The sequence below is a fragment of the Mandrillus leucophaeus genome, unplaced genomic scaffold (assembly GCF_000951045.1).
Source record: "Mandrillus leucophaeus isolate KB7577 unplaced genomic scaffold, Mleu.le_1.0 Scaffold50, whole genome shotgun sequence".
Classification (NCBI taxonomy): domain Eukaryota; kingdom Metazoa; phylum Chordata; class Mammalia; order Primates; family Cercopithecidae; genus Mandrillus; species Mandrillus leucophaeus.
Window position 1 is genome coordinate 811,258 of NW_012105365.1, and position 18,547 is coordinate 829,804.

Genomic DNA, 18,547 nt, shown 5'->3' on the forward strand with positions numbered 1-18,547 from the left:
AAAAGAGGAAGTCAAATTGTCTCTGTTTGCAGATGACATGATTGTATATTTAGAAAACACCATCATCTCCACCCAAAATCTCCTTACGCTGATATGCAACTTCAGCAAAGTCTCAGGATACAAAATCAATGTGCAAAAATCACAAGCATTCCTATACACCAGTAACAGACAAACAGAGAGCCAAATCATGAGTGAACTCCCATTCACAATTACTACAAAGAGAATAAAATACCTAGGAATACAACTTACAAGGGATATGAAGGACCTCTTCAAGGAGAACTACAAACCACTGCTCAAGGAAATAAAAGAGGACACAAACAAATGGAAAAACATTCCATGGTCACGGATACGAAGAATCAATATTGTGAAAATGGCCATACTGCCTAAAGTAATTTATAGATTCAATGCTATCCACATCAAGCTACCACTGACTTTCTTCACAGAACTGGAAAAAACTACTTTAAAGTTCATATGGAGCCTGCATAGCCAAGACAATCCTAAGCAGAAAGAACAAAGCTGGAGGCATCACACTACCTGACTTCAGACTATACTACAAGGCTACAGTAACAAAAACAGCATGGTACTGATACCAAAACAGATATATAGACCAATGAACAGAACAGAGACCTGAGAAATAACACCACACATCTACAACCATCTGATCTCTGACAAACCTGACAAAAACAAGAAATGGGAAAAGGTTTCCCTATTTAATAAGTGGTGTTGGGAAAACTGGCTAGCCATATGCAGAAAGCTGAAACTGGATCCTTTCCTTACACCTTATACAAAGTTAACTCAAGATGGCTTATAGACTTAAACATAAGACCTAAAACCATAAAAACCCTAGAGGAAAACCTAGGCAATACCATTCAGGATATAAGCATGGGCAAACACTTCATGACTAAAACACCAAAAGCAATGGCAACAAAAGCCAAAATTGACAAATGGGATCTAATTAAACTAAAGAGCTTCTGCACAGCAAAAGAAATTATCATCAGAGCAAACAGGCAACCTCCAGAATGGGAGAAAATTTTTATAATCTATCCATCTGACAAAGGGCTAATATCCAGAATCTATGAAGAACTTAAACAAATTTACAAGAGAAAAAAAACAAACATCAAAAATAGGCAAAGGATATGAACAGACAATTCTCAAAAGATGACATTATGTAGCCAACAAACATATGAAAAAAAGCTCATCATCACTGGTCATTAGATAAATGCAAATCAAAACCACAATGAGATACCATCTCATGCCAGTTAGAATGGCGATCATTAAAACATCAAGAAACAACAGATGCTGGAAAGGCTGTGGAGAAATAGGTACACTTTTACACTGTTGGTGGGGGTGTAAATTAGTTCAACCATTGTGGAAGACAGTGTGGCGATTCCTCAAGGATCTAGAACTGGAAACACCATTTGACCCAGCAATCCCATTACTGGGTATACACCCAAAGGATTGTAAATCATTCTGCTATAAAGACACATGCACACATATGTTTACTGTGGCACTGTTCACAATAGCCAAGATTTGGAACCAACCCAAATGCCCGTCAATGATAGACTGAATTAAGAAAATGTGGCACATATACACCATGGAATACCATGCAGCCACAAAAAAGGACGAGTTCATGTCCTTTGCAAGGACATGGATGAAGCTGGAAACCATCATTCTCAGCAAACTAACAGAAGAACAGAAAACCAAACACGACATGTTCTCACTCATTGGTGGGACAATGAGAACACATGGACACGGGGAGGGGAACATCACACACCAGGGCCTGTAGGGAAGTAGGGGACTAGAGGAGGGATGGCATTAGGAGAAATACCTAATGTAGATGACAGGTTGATGGGTGCAGCAGTCCACCATGGCACGTGTATACCTATGTAACAAACCTACACATTCTGCACATGCACCCCAGAACTTAAAGTATAATTTAAAATAAAAGAAAAAAAAATGTTTTAAAAGGGTAGCAAATAAAAAGGACTCAGGAAAAAAATAGGATATTATAGTATCCTGCTAAAAGAGAAAATGAAGCCATTTCCAGTTTGATAAGGTAAAAGACACTTTTCCAGGGCACATTGAATTGAAGCAAAAATTCCTAAAATAAAAAGAAAGCAATGCAGTTCCCACACAAAGTAATATAAATGCCCTAATATATATTTTAAAAAGTTATCCCAGGGTGAACCAGGAAAGGGTAAGCCCAAGAGGATCTAAAGAAATTTAAAAATACAACAGAGAAACAGTGAAAATTTCCAGAAAGCTTGATGACTTGAACACATGTATTTATCTCTCCCCCTTACAAATCCATACTAAAACAATAGTAAAATTAAAACCCATAAGGGCAATCAAAATTAGTATAGAAAACACTAGAGACAAGACAGAAATAAAAATGTAAAGACAGGACACAAATAGTTGAGAGGTCACATTGCCTAGGATGAGTGAAAACAAACAAACAAACAAACAAAAAACCTTGATACCTACATGATCCAAGGCTTAAGCCAGTAAGAAATAAGTCAATTCATACTTCAGAGTCCCAAAAATACTCACAAACTGGAGCTGAAGTTCAAATTGGGGCTACAAATGATATGATTTGTTGGAGTGAATTTAAGCTGGAGGTCTTTGCCCCTAGTCTCCCTCGGCCAGCCCTCTATCCCTTCCTAGTCCCGCCAGAGATGTATTCCCTGAAAAGGCTGAATCAGAGAATTCAGCTGGGGCTTGGATACCAGGCAGAGTGGATATCAGATTGAAGAATCATACTGAATGAAAAAAAAAACATGAGAAAGTCTGCATAGAGAACTGAAAGATCCTCAGTCCCTTCTTGATCATCTCAGAATAGTGACAGCTAGGTTTACATGTCCTAAAAAAAATAAATTAGGAAAGTCCATTTTGGGAGAAACACCCAGTAACGAAAACAAGATCAAGAGATAGTAACATTTGAGAGTACTTAAATGAGACAACTAGGTCTTCACCAATAGTTCCTATGCTGAAGGCCACCAACTGACCAGCCACCCAGGCACAAAGCTTCCAATCAGCTTCTGAGTACATTACTCATAACATAAACTGAGAGCCAACAGTTTCTCTCCAAGAGGCATGACATAGACCCACCAAAAATCTCAACAGGTAAGGCAGAGACCAAAACAAATAAACAGAAACAAGAAACTCAAAGGAAATCCAGGAACAATTCAGAGAATATATAAAAGGAAAGAAAATTTCCCAAGCTACATTTTGTATCCTCAGAAACATATGAAGTGATATGTTATTCGTTGAAATAAAACAGGATAATTTTTAAAAGAGCATTCAAAGAATAAGAAAGAGTTTGTGGAAATAAATGTTAGTATAATTAAAAATGTAATTAAAGGGTTAAAAATTAAAGTTAAAAAAACCAAGAAGGTAGGCAAAAAAGATTTAAAATAACAGGGAAAAGGTAAGGTAACTAGAAGATCAATCCAATAATGCCAACATCCATCTAATAAAATGTTCTTTTAAAAAAGAGAGAAGATTAAAAAAATTAAACATATAAGAAAACTTGTTGAAACTGAAAGAAATTAACTTGAAAATTGAAAACACCCATTGAACACCAAGAAAAAGGATGACACCAGGGATAAAAAGAAAGTCCTAGAAAGTTCCACAAAGAAAAAAGCAGATAAAGAATGAATTGGGAAATCAGAATAGTCTAGGGATGTCAGTGCAATCTAGGCACCTAGAAAACAATAAAATAAGGTATTCAGAAGTCTAAGAAAAAATTGTTTTCTAAACTAGAATCATATACTTGACCAGATTATTAACGAAGTAATCAATGACAGATAAAAACATAGTCATATGGCAAATCCCCCATCACCTTTTCTCAAGAAGCTACTGGAGGATATACTTTAAAACAATGAAATAAACCAAGGACAAGTAAGACATGTAACCCAGAGAATGGGTATCTAACATTAAAAAAGGAGGAAAAAATTCTCAGAAGAGGAAGCCTTATGACTATAGGATTAGAGATTAACCAATCTATATTAAATTATGACTATAAAGAACTGCCAGGACAATCTCAGTGGGGGAGAAAAACTGATAGATTATCTGATTTGTTTTGGAGGCATTTTACAGTTTTGGCAAATAGTTGCAGGCCTCAAATTGTGTTTAAAATTATGCTAATTTGAACAAAGGAAAAGCAGACAATGACAACGAAGAAAATCAAAAAGTTGTGCAAGGAAGGAAATTTACTCATAGCACACTTGTGGTTTCCTTATGACCAAAATTTATATTATCATACAACTGTAAATAATGTATATTACTTTAAGCCAAAAAAATAGGAAAAAATGTATTTGAGAACAGAAACATAACAGAGAACATTCTCTCTTGGTGTGTTCCTTTCTAACTTGTAAATCACTAGTTATATCTAAAGTCTGTTTCCCTCTAACACTTCTTTCTGGACATTCTCTTTCCTTTGGTCCTATTGAATCTACCCTACAGAGATTTCTACTCCAGCATTTTCCATTCAGTACTAGGCTTTGTCCCGGAAAAGAACTTCAATTTGTCATTTTAGGGAAGTCACATGAGCAAGACTGATGGACTACCCCCACAAAAAGATTGGATTAGCACAAGTGAACAAATTTTGACATTTATTCTGCAATGAAATTCTTTGTGAATTTGCTAATTTCAAAACTATCCTTACTGCCTACACAGTAAAGTTCAATAACCTCTCCAAGGGTTTGAAATACAAAAGACATTTAATTATAAATTCCTCTAACTAGAAACAATTAAGGGGGAAAAATGATTTTTCCAAAAATAAGTTGAATCATTTCATTCATTTGCTTGCTCAGTGCTTATAAATAAGGAGTCCATATATAGTTTGCTCTCTCTCTTCCAAAACATTCAACCACCCTGGGAGAGAATGCATAATAAGGCACTGATAAAGTTTCATGCTGTCTTCCAGCACAGCATGCTATTATTGTAAGAGGGCTATTCCTTCTGTTTACCCAGCGATAAACAAAAAGATTGCACTTACCGAGCTGGGGCTGGAGTGCCGCCTAACTTTAGGTGACTCTTTGCCAGTGGAGGAGGTCTTAAAGTTAATGCAAGCATTGTTCTCAGAATGCACCCTCTTTACTTGATTAGCTGGTTTCTCAAATGGGTCAAAAGTGCTCTGTGTCCTCTGAACTCTGACTTTTTTATCCTCAGGAATTGTGTCCAGGGGTTTGATCACTGAGTCCATTCCCTGGCAGTTCCGTGTAGACATCTTTGTGACACATATCTGAGAAAAGAAGAAATTAAATTCAGAACTCTTCACTGCAACTTTAATATCACTAAACATGGCAATATATTACTCTAGAAAGCATGCCAATTTCAGTTTCAGGAAATACCCAAAAAGCCCACATTCTAAAAGCTGCATCAGCATAAATTACAGTACAAAAAATTCCTCACAATCATTCTGTTTATACTCACTTAGAGCGTACACTAAAAAATCTACCTCTAAAATGAGAAACTTAAGGCCCAGGCTGCTAGTAGTACCCTAAGATGATTCTTGAACTCTGTCACATGTTTTACCATCTGACTGGAAGTGGTTTATTTCTGAATCATTAAGAGGTTGGGTAACTGGCCTTAATTTAAAAAACAAAAAATAGGCAAATCAGATGCACACTAACTGATGGGTCATCGTATAAGCAGCTAACCTAGGCTAGAGAAGAAAGTGCATTATGTTGTTTAAAAGTTTTATGCATGAATATGTAAACTTAAAATCTGTCCCCATCTTGATTTCATCTCCCAATTGGAATGAATGGAGCTAATGGTTAGAGATATTAAAGAACTGAGGACAACAGCGGGGGTTTTCTTTATTTCAAAGCTAATGGATTAAAAGAAATAACATGGTAAAAGAAAAACACTGAAAAGCATTCATTTCAAAATTTGGTTTACATTACTCCACTAGACCTCCACTTCCTTCCCTTCTTCTTCCTTCTTTACCCATTCTCTTCCTGCCTAGCCTGCCCTACCCTCTCATTTTATTTTAGTCTCTGTGACTTTTGCTCCTTGCTTTTTACTTTATGTTCTAAGCCTGCCATTCTCCCTATACTCTGGAGACTTTGTTGTCCTTATTAGATAATTTGATGGCCTCTGGCTTGTCTGTAAAGCCAGCTAATTTAATTGTTCTCTCTAAAGAAAATATAATTCTAAATAAAATTGTTTATAGAATGTTTTTCTTCTTATAAAAAGTTCCCACATCCCTATGTGCTATCAAAAGCAGAAAAACAGAAGATATTTATGAAAAGCCCACATTGTTAAGGTAAAAATATAAAGTTTTTGAACACATACTTTGGATCCGTGGTTGGTTGAGTATGTGAATACAGAACCCACAGATACACAGAGCTAATATGTATAGAATGATTGTATGTGGGGGATAAATGCAGCTATGTATATGGATAGAAGTAGACAGATACAGATATAAATACAGACACAGATGCATAGATATAGATATCTGTGAGTGCATGAGCATAATGAAAAGTATATAGGAAAACACACCAAACTATTAACATCAGATATCTCCAGACATGTGGAATTGAATGGGTAAGATTAGCAACTTTTTGTACACTCGTGTGAATTTTATAATAAATATGCCAACATATGTAATGTTTTTAAAATCACTAAAGTAGAAAAGTATATAACTAAAATAAACCATTTCAAGTTTTTGAAACAAAAGTTTTTAATTTTTAAACATCAACGCTAAAAGTGTGTCTCAACTACTAAGCACAGGCTGAATTCTAACTAAGTCAAATGAGAAGAATATTATCATACTTTTTAGCATACGAGAAAACAGCTGAAGATATTTTTAAAAGACTCAAGGCAGAGTCCTCTAGTCATGATTAAAAAGTAAAAATTTATTACAAGTATGTTGGAGCGTGCGATATTTTTAAGGATTTTTGTGCTCTTCTTAAGGATGTGAAGGCAGTAGAAAAGAAACCACCCACGACACTAAGGCAATTAAATCATAAATACATGGGCCTGAGAAGTCAATGAACTGCAAACACAGAAAATTTGAAAGAAAAAAAAGATGTAAGGGCACATTGAAATCAAATTACTTAAAACAGAGAGAGAAAGTAAAAGATAAGAATGACAGAAAATAGTTCATGACTAAATTAATACAGAAAGGCAATTAGAAAGCATCTCAGACTAAATAAAAATGGTAACACAAAACATGAAAATGGTGAGATTCAGCTAAAGTAGTACTTCAGCTGTAGGAAAATTTGTAATACTAAGTGACTAGAGAAAAGAAGAAAGGTCTCAAAGCAATGACCTCAGCGTCCACCTAAAAACACTAAAAAAAAAAAAAAGAAGAAGGAAAGAAAAAAAGCAAATAAAAAACAAAATAAGACTGAAATAAATAAGAAAGTGGATATAAATAAAATAGAAAACAGAAAACAATAAAGAAAAATCAATAAAACCAAAAGCTGGTTTTCAGAGATTTTTCAGAGATTTTTTTTTTTTAAATGCTGAACATTTAGCCATACAGATAAGGCGGAAGAAAAAGTAGAAAATATACATTGCCAATATTACTATCAGGAATGAGAGCGGTGACATCACTACAGATTTTCTACAAATATTATAAACAACATTATGCCAATAAATTCTGCAAGTTAGATGAAACCAATTCTTTGAAAGACAAAAACTAATCAAAGATCACTCAGTAAAAAAAATAGATAACCTGAATAGGCCTGTGTCTAAGACAGGAATTGAATCTGTGGTCAAAAACATTACCACAAAGATAACGCCAGGGCCAGATGGCACCACTGGTGAAGTTAAACCAAACATTAATGGAAGAAATAACATCAATTGTACAGAAACCCTTTCAAAATATAGATGAGGAGGATATATTTCCCAATTCATTTTATAAGGCCAGTGTCATTCCAAGATCAAAATCGCACAAAAACATTGTAAGGAAATTATAGATCAATCTCTCTCACGAACACAGATGTGAAAAATTACTGGTACATCTTCAACAAATTGAATGCAATAATATATAAAAGAGATAGTAAACCATGACAATGTCACACTAATCCCACGAACGCAAGGTTGGCTTAACATTCACAAATGTGTAATTCACCAGTTTAACATACAGTGGTAGGTAGTCTCTAACATGGCTCCCAGTAACACCCACTTCTAAGTATTCACACTTTGATGTAATCCCCAGCTCTTGAGTGTGGGCTGCATTTGTTGACTTGTATCCCATAAATATAATATGGCAAAAATCATAGGATACCACTTCTCAGAAAACATTATAAGAAAAATGTTTCTTCTATGTTGGTGCTCTCTCTCTGCCTTGAGTTTCCCCTCTTAGATCACTAGACCTGGGGAAAGTCGACTGCCATGCCATGAGGCAGCCCTGTGGAGAGACACATGTGCATAAACACTAGGGCCTGCAAACAACCTTGTGAGTCAAGTTTCAGGGCCAACCACAGTTCCAGCTTCCTGCTTGACTGGAATCTCCTAAGAGACCCTGAGCCAGCTAAGGAGCATCTGCAGGAGACCCATAGGAACTAAGATTTTTAAAAAATGTTTGTTGTTTTAAGATGTTAATTTATGGGATAATTTGTTATGAAGCAACAGATAACTAATGCACAGTTTTTTAAAACTCATATGATCATCTCAATAGACTCAGAAAAGGCATTTGATAAATTCAGCATCCATTCACAATAAAAACTCTCAACCAACTAAAAACAGAGTAAAACTTCCTCAACCTGATAGAGAGCATCTACCAAAACATTACATGTAACATCATACTTAATGGTGAGAAACTAAATGCTTTTCACGTAAAAACAGGAACAATTCAAGGACATCTACTTTCATCACTTTGATTTAATATTGTATTTTAAGTTATAGAAAATACAATAAAGCAAAAAAGTCATTTGTTGGCTTCAGGAAAGAGAGGAACTCCAATTAGAAATTTTGATGGTTCTCTGAGCCTATACAATTTAAGCAAGAAAAACTGTTACGAAATCTACCGCAAGTACAGCTTTCTCTCCATCTTCATGCCTTAATGGCCTTACAATACATATTTTGAGTCAGGTAGCCTCTCATTTAATGGATCTGACTATGGCACAGTTGATAATTATAAAAATCAGTGAAAACTATGCACCTGTGGAAAACCAACGTCTCTATTCTATCATTAAGACAGAAGAGTGGCAGCCTTTTCCTACCTTTTGAGAAAAAAAAAATTAACAAAGTTCTCAACTTAAAATATTTCCCATAAATATTCTTAAACATTTCACGTTTACTATTTTTGCTAACTACTAGCAAATGACAAAATGAAAGTAGAAAACAATCAACTTGGCTGGCCATGGTGATGCACACCTGTAGTCCTAGCCTTTGGGAAGCTGCGACAGGTGGATCATTTGAGCTCAGGAGTTCGAGACCAACCTGGGCAACATGCAAAAACCCTGTCTCTACAAAACAAATACAAAAATTAGCCAGGTGTGGTAGTGCACACCTGCAGTACCACCTACTCAGGAGGCTGAGTTGGACAGATCTCTTGAGCCAGGAAGGGCAAAGCTGCAGTGAGCTGCAGAGTCCGCGCCACTATACTCCATGTACTCCAGCCTGGGCAACATAGTGAGACCCTGTCTCAAAAAGGGAAAAGGGAAAGGAGTGGTGGAGAGGGAAAGAGAAAGAAAAAGAGGAAAGGGGAAAGGGTGAAGAGGGGTAAGAGGGGAGAAGGGGGAAGAGGGGCAAGAGGGGAGAAGGGGGAAGAGGAATAAGAGGGGAGAAAGGGGAAGAGGGGTAAGAGGGAAGAAGGGGGAAGAGGGGTAAGAGGGGAGAAGAAGGGAGGGGAGGAGAGTTCTTAGAATAAAATTATTTAAGTATCCAGGGTGCATGAAGAGAAAAGCGAGTAGTCTGGGTCTTAGCAATGAAAGAGGGTTCCGAAAGACACAGTATACACTGGTGCTACTCCCCCGCGTATAAGTCTTCAGTTGAATGCTTATATTAACTTGTCAGCAATCTGAATAAATGCTTCCTACCCCAAATAGAATCTTTCTGCCCATAGCAAAATGCTTATGGTCAGTGCAGTAAAAGGTCTTAGTAAAAGATAAAACCTCATATATTAAAAAACTCAGAGACAGAAGTATGGAATGTCAAATCGGAAAAAATCACTGAGAACCCAAACCTCAAAAACATAGATTCTTCCAACCACCAAACAGTAGCCCTTTTATCCACTACTAACTTTCATGTGCACCCCTAGGGCCCAGATTTTGGCCTACATTCCAATTCTCCAGTAAGGAAAGGAAGAACTCTTTGGAAAGTAATAGATTCCAGTTCACGGTGCAGGAAGTGTGAAAGAGCCAGGAAACATCCAGCTGTTACCAGAAAACTAGCACCCTTTCAAAAATGTCAGGGATCATGCTAGAAGGACAAAGGAATCTGCCGAAAGGGGTTCCCACTGTCCAAACTGTGATTATTTATTTGAGCATCAAAAGGAAAAATAAAAGTATGGTTAAATAGAACAAGCTGAGCTGTTGAAAGACCATGAGTTCATTATGATTTCAAAAGAAAAAAGTTACTATAAAGGCCAAATGGCAGCTATAATATAAAAGAATGAATATAACACGATATGGTTGATTTTAAGATACAGAACTCTGAGTAAGCCAAGAAGTGCTAGAAAAAAAAGTAGCAAGGAACTGTATCAAGGGCAGGAATGAATGATCAGGGCCTGTGGGGAGGGTCCAAGTAGCATGAGTGTAGAAAGAAAAGCAACACAGCATGTTCCAACGACAGCAGACCAGGTGGGTGGATGTAATGCAACAGGCTAAAGGGCAGATGATGTTTCCTAAGCAACGTATTACAAAGTACACATCTGGTGGAGAGAAACAAGATTAAAAAGAAAACCTATGTGAACCAGTGTGGAAAGCATTTTTTTAAGTAAGTTAAATTTTAATAACACATATGAAATTTAACCCTTAAAAAGAAAACTCAGCTTGACTGCCAACCCGTGACTCAGATGTGAATCTCTGACCTGAAAAAAGCATCCAGGAACCCAACAATCAACAACTCAGATCCTGTAACCATGGCTGTTCTGAGAAGGGATTCTTTTACTTGTGGCCCTGTAAAGATTACACAATCCCAAAAAGACACAAAAAATATTATTACTGAACCCCCTGGAAGAAATCTAAATAAGTGGATCTATAACCCCAGAAAGCTATAAAAAAGAACAGAGAAATAATAATAAGATTACTTAAAACTACACTGTTAAGTATAGTAATATATTAATAATTTGTAATAATTACATTTAGGTATGTCTTCTTTGTTTAAAAGTATCTAGAATATGGCAAAATAATCAGTTACACTAAATTAGTATATGACATTAAGGGAATTTAATTAGGTCAGTAATCAATGCTTAAATGGAGACAATTTGGTTTTCAAAATTACATTTCTTAGCTACACATATTCTTAAAGATGTGGGTACTTGGCCAAATACAAAGGCCACGAGCTGTGAACATTCTGGACACAGGAGACCCTCGGACATTCTACGCACTGTCCATCAGCTTCACTGTCCTTCACCCATGCTTTTAGTGTCCTCAGCCTGAAAACCTTCCTCCTACCAAGCCATGACTTGTCTCCAAAATTGCCTTTGCCTAAATGCACTTGTTGATTAAATCCCACCCACTCAGACCAATCCTTTATTAATAATTCACTTCAGTGAATTTAGTCTGCTCCAATATTTTTGCATACCTTAGATTGTAATTATTCTTTTTGTGATACTTTAATGTCAACAACCTGACTATCTCTTCCACAGGGCAAGAACTATGTCTTATATTCATTTTATAGCCCCCTAAAGTACCTTTCCCTTAAAATCTCCTCTTGAAGAGTACAGTAAAGATTTGTTCATTAACTCGTGGAAAATAAGGAACTTCCACAGGTTAAAAGTGGTTTTCACAAATCATGGGGCCAGAAGAAAACATCTTTGGCACCTCTGCCCAAGGCAAATTCCAGTAGACAGCTATGCTATCAGTATCGTGTGAAAACAAGACATTCAAATATCAATGAGAACTAAGAATAGTTTTCTCCATGACTGTACTTTTTCATACTACTTGTTCCATTTAGAAACTGAAGTAACAAAAAATCACATAAGCAGGGATGTCTGCTGGTATTCGAAAACAGATAAAAAGAAGAAATCATCACAAATACCAAAATAAACTTCTTTTTTTCCAGTAAATTAAATAGAAGCTAGAATTTCAAACTTGCTTTGAGATGCACCCATACATATGGATATTCATCTGAAGTGATTAATTTGGTCTACTCATTATTAACAGGAACTTGTTCATTTGCTGGCAAACTCAAAACTGAGTAGAAATTCAAACCGTGTACGAGGCTCCAAAAGTCACAGTTTGACCTACGATTTTAGCTTAGAGCTATGTAAGATCCAGACAACTGTCTACTGAACTCACAGCAGTGGATTTGAAAGCGCACAACTTAATTCAGTTAAGCTTGGCATTCATTTCAAGTGAATTCATTCGGGCTGAAAATTGTCCCTTTGAATCACCCTTTTTCTGGTGATAAGCATTTTACTGGGTTCAGAGTGTGAACTTCTCCACTGCTCTACTCCACACTCTTAGTTGAAGGCAGACACTGGAAAAGAATCGGTTTAAAAGACTCCAGGTCAACCCACAGCAAATATGTATCATGCATTAGGCTGTAGCTAGGTCATGCTCTTTTGATATTCATGAAAGGAATGTCCATCACAGGTCCAGTGCAAAACTATGAAATAAGCAAAAATCTTGACAACCTCTTTCATTTGTTTTTTCCCTTTGTCCAATACCCCAGGAGGGCCTGATGGCTTTATCGTACTTAAAATCTGCTCCCAATATTAAAAAATCATCAGTCATTTATAAGTTTTTGAGCACTTAAATCATAGCACTATGTCTCCCAGTATTATATGAACTTTAAGCATTACAGAACAAGAAGTTTCCTCCCTTATAAAAGTAATTTCAGCTAGTAAGGATAGATGTGCAAGAGTTTTGGGTAGAAGAGAGGGGTAGGAAGAATTAGAATCATTGCCACTAGAATCATAACCAATGATAACTGCCTTCATCTATAACTTAAATCTGTCAAGTCTAAAAGTATGCTTTCCTCTCTTTGCTTGCTGTCTTCTCTATTTTCTCCCTAACAGTATGTGCGTATACACAGAGATGGCAGTAACAGTGGCTACATAGAGCAAAGATATATAGGCATATAGAATGATATATGCAAGAATGTGTTTTACTTACAGCTTTGTTTTATGAGAACCAAGATCTTGCCTAAAATCACCTTCAGAACATTACCTAACATACATGCAAGCATACTGCCCATGGAAGTCAGAACTAAGTGCCTCAAAACAAGCCACTTAAACTCCCCAGATCTCAGTCTTCTCATCTGTAAAATGATACAGATCAGTTTTAGCTCTAATGTTCTACTATGAACTCTAGGCAGCAGTGTGCAGCTGGTAAATAATTTTAGATAGACTAACTAGTAAAGTCTCACACATAAATTCATTTCTTTGTGCTTCCTTTGTGTTCCACTTTGTTAGAATTTTAAGATGTAGAAAGGACAAAGACAGGTACATACTATGAACACACTTCTCTTGATGTCTCCAGTCTTTTCAGATTTTACTTAACTCTGACATCCTGAAACTGTTTCTCAGTGGTGGCATCCTGGGCATTGTGGCTGAAAATTATTTGGGTGCAGCATTAGCACAGCAGTACACATTGTAGAACATCTGGCAACCATGGTTCTTACTAAATGCTAGTCCTGCCCTTATATCACTGTCACTGTCACAACCAAAAATGCCCTCACTACCAACTACATCATTTTTAGACTGTACTTTATAATTTGTTACTGAAACATACGTTATCATATATTCTTATATAAGTTACTGTAAAATTTGTTTTCATGTGTTCGGTTTATTTTGGTGGGTGGGGGGAGCTCTGTCTTTGCTGAGCACTGTTTCTCACGTGTTTGTATTTCCATGACCAGACTGTAAACACCTTGAGCACACAAACCATATCTTCTGTTTCTTTAGTGTTTCCCAAGCACAAAAGACTGGGCATGAAATAGTTCTGTTAAAATTTACTCAATGATGAACTGTTTTGCTAATTATAAGCTTTCCCCTTTAACTAAAAATAGGTCATTAAAAAAAATTAGTCCTGAGAAACTACATTAAAAACAAGGTACCTTCTGTGTTGAGATGTTTTCCAGTCATGAAAACACTTTACCAGATGTTTCCATTCATCAGAATTCAATGTCTAATATTGCAATTTAGTTTTAAAATGCTTATTTTTCTACTACATGATTTCTTTGGCATCTGACCTAATTTCACTTAAATCCTGAATTCATCAGCTAGTGGACACAACTGAATGGAGGACTCTTGAGGACACTACATTCATTTATGCTGCTTCAGTGACTATAGTTTTGTTACATCCCTTACTGGACTTCAATCCTTGCCATTAATAGGCTTGATAACCGTTTTGCTAATTCTATTATGGAATGTTAGGTAGTCCTTCCAGAAGCTTAACCTTTGGTACATGTTGCTAAAATAATTTTATTTAGTCGCTTTCTCTTCTGTGATAATTACACATTTCAGATGAGATACAGCTTTTTTTAAGGCTCACATAGGTAGATGCCTATATTTTCTGACCTCTAGCTTCTTCATTTTGTCCAAATCATAATGATAAATTTAACCTAAAGTTTTAATGAACACTCATAGCAAGGGTAGAATTACCAGCCCTATTGTTAGTTGTCTGTATAAGTTTTTCAGAATGTAGTCAGCTTAGCAGACCAGAATTTCATCTGGAAAAGTTAACCCCTTGCTGCTTGCAGACTGGCAGCACTGGCATCACCTGGGATCCCAGACCGATTGCAGTTCTACCGAGTCAGAATCTGAATTTTAACAAGATCCCTGGTTGATTTCTGTGCACCTTGAAGTTTGAGACATGGTGCTGTAAACCATGTAATGATATATTCTGTTGTTATGGTCAAATAAGAGATTGTGATTGTGAGAGAGGGCAAATTTAGAGGGAAAATTTATTTCAGTCTCTGTGTATAATGAGTGATAAAAATTTACTCAAACATCGCAAAATTTCATGGTAGTTATCAGATAACTCAATATATTTTGAGCTCTGAAATAAAATTTGCAATAATATACATCCAATATGTTTATGAATTTAAATAGCCATGGGATTGGAATGAGTGACAGGTAGAGAAGAAAGAATATACCTGGGTTATAGCAGCATATATGACATTACTTCCTGCATAGAAATTTATAGATGTATGTGTCTCTAATATAGGAACATTGTTTTGCTGCTGGCCATCATATCTATAACAACAATTACTATAAAATTATCCTAAGCAGAATTGAATTCAGAATCTGGCTTTGCTTACTACTTACTAGGGTTTATTTGGTAGATTTGGAGGTGAAACTTAGAGGGAAGTCACCTCAGGATCCAGAAAAGAAATTTGAAAAGGAACTTACATTTGTGAAGAGTACCATGTATCCTAAAACAGGTCCTCCTTTGGTGTCGGCGTGTGAGGGAACCTTTGGCCCAAATGGCATAACTGAATATTTCCCACTCCAGATTAAATCCTACTCTGATTATGTGGAAAGCCAGATGAGATGTCTTTCAGACACTGTTTCCACTAAAAACATTAAATATTCCAAAAAGGTCAACAAGAGAAAGAAGAAAGTATGTACATTTTCTGACTTCCAGTTGACATCCACAATCATATGCTGGTTAAAATGCCATCGTGGAAAAAAGACACAGTCAGGAGTGCAGAATTCATAGCATATGACCAAATGGTATGTGTTAAGAGGTGAAATATTAAAATTGATATCTATATTCACCCCACCCCTCACCAAAACATTTATAGCCAAAGGGCTCAGAAATGGGACACAGGAGATGAGAAGCTCCAAGCACAGCAAGCGGGTGACTTTGTTTTGAGACTCCACAAAGCACAGCGTTTTCCAATCTACAAAATTCCCATAGCTGCATTGGGGAAATGGAATACCTATTCCCTACAAAATAGAAAAATCAAGCTACACAAAGTGGCTCACACTGCATGGCTAATTAGTTTCTTCATCAAGACACTATTCCCTTAAAGCTCTTATTCTAAAAAAAAAAAAAAAAAAAAAAAGGTCTGTTCCTGCAAATAAAAACTTTTCCTCCCTCTCCCACAGGATTTACAGGTTTAAACATAGCTTTTCTTTTTTAGGTTTTGCCTTGGGTTCTACCTGAGAATAGAAAACCAGAGTGTATTTCCAAAGGACCCCATAACATGTAGCAGTGTGAACTAAGCTGGCAAAGGGGGCTGACTGTTAACCACCCTGATTTAAAAACTAAAAATGTCTACCACAACAGAAGCACTAACTACTAATAAACAGAAGAGGCTGATCTCAGATTCATAGACTTGAAATCAGTAATATGGTCCAGGATGCTTTCTACCTATACACATATGCTTAGTGTTTGAGAGGTATTTTTAAACATCACAGGGACTGCAGAAGCTCACTTGTCTCAAAGGCCTTGCAAAAGACAGTCTCAAGTGCCTTCTGAATTCTGTTTGGTTTCACTTTTGAGTTTCACTAAACCACCCCTGGCTTCTTTGTACTAAACCAGGCCAGTTCTTCCTTCATGTCTCTACCTTTCAAATATCTGTAGCTCACTATTCTGTCCCTCATGTAAGATACAGCATCCAGAAGGCGCAGTAACATTAAAAAATGAAAACTGAAGAGAAAACACTACTGGAGATATGACTGATCCTTTAGGATCTGAATTCTTTCCCCCTGGTAACCATATGAACAGCATTTTAAAATAAAGAGTATAAATATTTTTAAATTCCTTCTCTAAAGGAGAAATAAAATTGTGTACTATCTTCTTACTCTGAAACAGATGGCTATATAAATACAACATACATCTCCAAATCTACAATAACCACCTTTTTAATAAAATATAAATGTATTATTAGTGTTTGGATAATAATTTAGTGGTTGATGTCAAGACTGATGTTATAAAGTTGAAAAGTTTAATGTTTTTCTTCTTATAAAATAAATCTAGATTGCAAACTCCATCAAAGAGTTCAGGAAAATACAGGGCATCACTCAATATAGAATTGACTTTCGAAGCTCTTAACATTTTCAGAGAATCATATATGGGTCACTAACCACACAGAGCTTATGAAGAGAAACACTGGGAACAATGAACCTTTGAGGAGAAAATGGAAGTATCTTTCAATGTTGCTTTAACAATTGATTCATCTATTGTAAAGAGCTAAAATCTCAGTGATAATAAATTTGACAGTAACCCATTAGTAATACTCCTAACTGATTTCATGAAGACTGGTTCTGCAAACCTTTCCTATAGCTGAGAAAAATCAATACCAAATCTTGCCTAAGAGATGCAAGGTGAATAGAGAAAACCAGTGGGATACACACATCCTGCTGTTTGTTTGTCACCTGGAAACAAACTCCAGTGCTTCCAGAAGCATTTCACTGTCAACTTTGTATTTTTACCAAGATTTCATTTACCTGAGGAATAAGCTGCTGGGGCAAATGTGTTATCAACTGGGCAGAAAAGTAAGTCTAAAGAACATTCGCCCTTCCAAAGTCTGCCAGATGATAAATAGGATATTGGAGCTTTCTATTACATACTCCTTTTATCCACTCAAACTCAGTAACACTAAGAAATAATTATATATGCTCTGTAATCAAACTACAGAAGGATTTTGGGCAAGATATAATGCAGCTGATAGAAAAGAGATGGAAATTAAGGATTTCTAGATGAGATGACAATGATGATGATGGCTAACTTTTGTTGAGCTCTTATTATGTAAGTTACTATTAAAAATGCTTTAAAATAGCTTCCCAATTAATCTCCACAACAACCTCATAAGAAAGGTGATAATATTATCTCAATTTCACAGATGGTTAAATTGAGGCACACATGAATTAAGTAACATGTCCAAGGCCACAGAAAATAAACACAGGAGATGGGATTGATTACAGGACTCCGAATACAAAGCTCAAGCTCTTGACCACTGTGTTGGCTTTCATACACGTCCCCTGGGACTTCTTACATCCTGACAGAAATAAACAAAAAACAACTTTATCTACAATTCTCTCCATTTCTCTTCATTCTCTCTTATCTCTCTTGATGGAAAAAAAAGAAAAAGGAAGAAAAAGAAAGTACTTCCAAAGCTGTGTAAAATAACTGCTCACTGGTTTAAGGTTTTCTGACCCATCTTCCCTCTCTCTCCACAAACCTACCACTCAAATTTAACATATATTTGATTAATCTGATTCTGAATTAGTCTCATAATAAAAGTCAGGCCATAACAGAAAAATAGGGGGACAGAAAGCAAGACTCATGAAGAAGGAGCAGGCTTAGCTGGAAGGCTCAGGTATTAGATATTGCTATGTTGAATCTTCCTCTTCTATAAATGGTTGGGTCCCCTGGATAGTGAGTTAAAAGCATGGATATAAACTGCTGACTGACCCAGTCTAAGAACTGTCAAAATGGTCGATAGAAAACAAATGAACAGCACTGAG

General features: G+C 36.2%; 1 protein-coding gene across 4 annotated transcripts in view; it reads right to left on the reverse strand.

The window, feature by feature from the left end:
- The window catches only part of CDK14 (cyclin-dependent kinase 14), a 603,701-nt gene that overhangs the window by 471,710 nt on the left and 113,444 nt on the right, over nucleotides 1-18,547 (reverse strand). For all 4 annotated transcript variants that reach the window (XM_011996009.1, XM_011996010.1, XM_011996011.1 and 1 more), the window contains one exon: nucleotides 5,000-5,245. In XM_011996009.1, coding sequence (XP_011851399.1) covers nucleotides 5,000-5,245 — 246 coding nt within the window. The remainder of the gene's footprint in view (nucleotides 1-4,999; nucleotides 5,246-18,547) is intronic.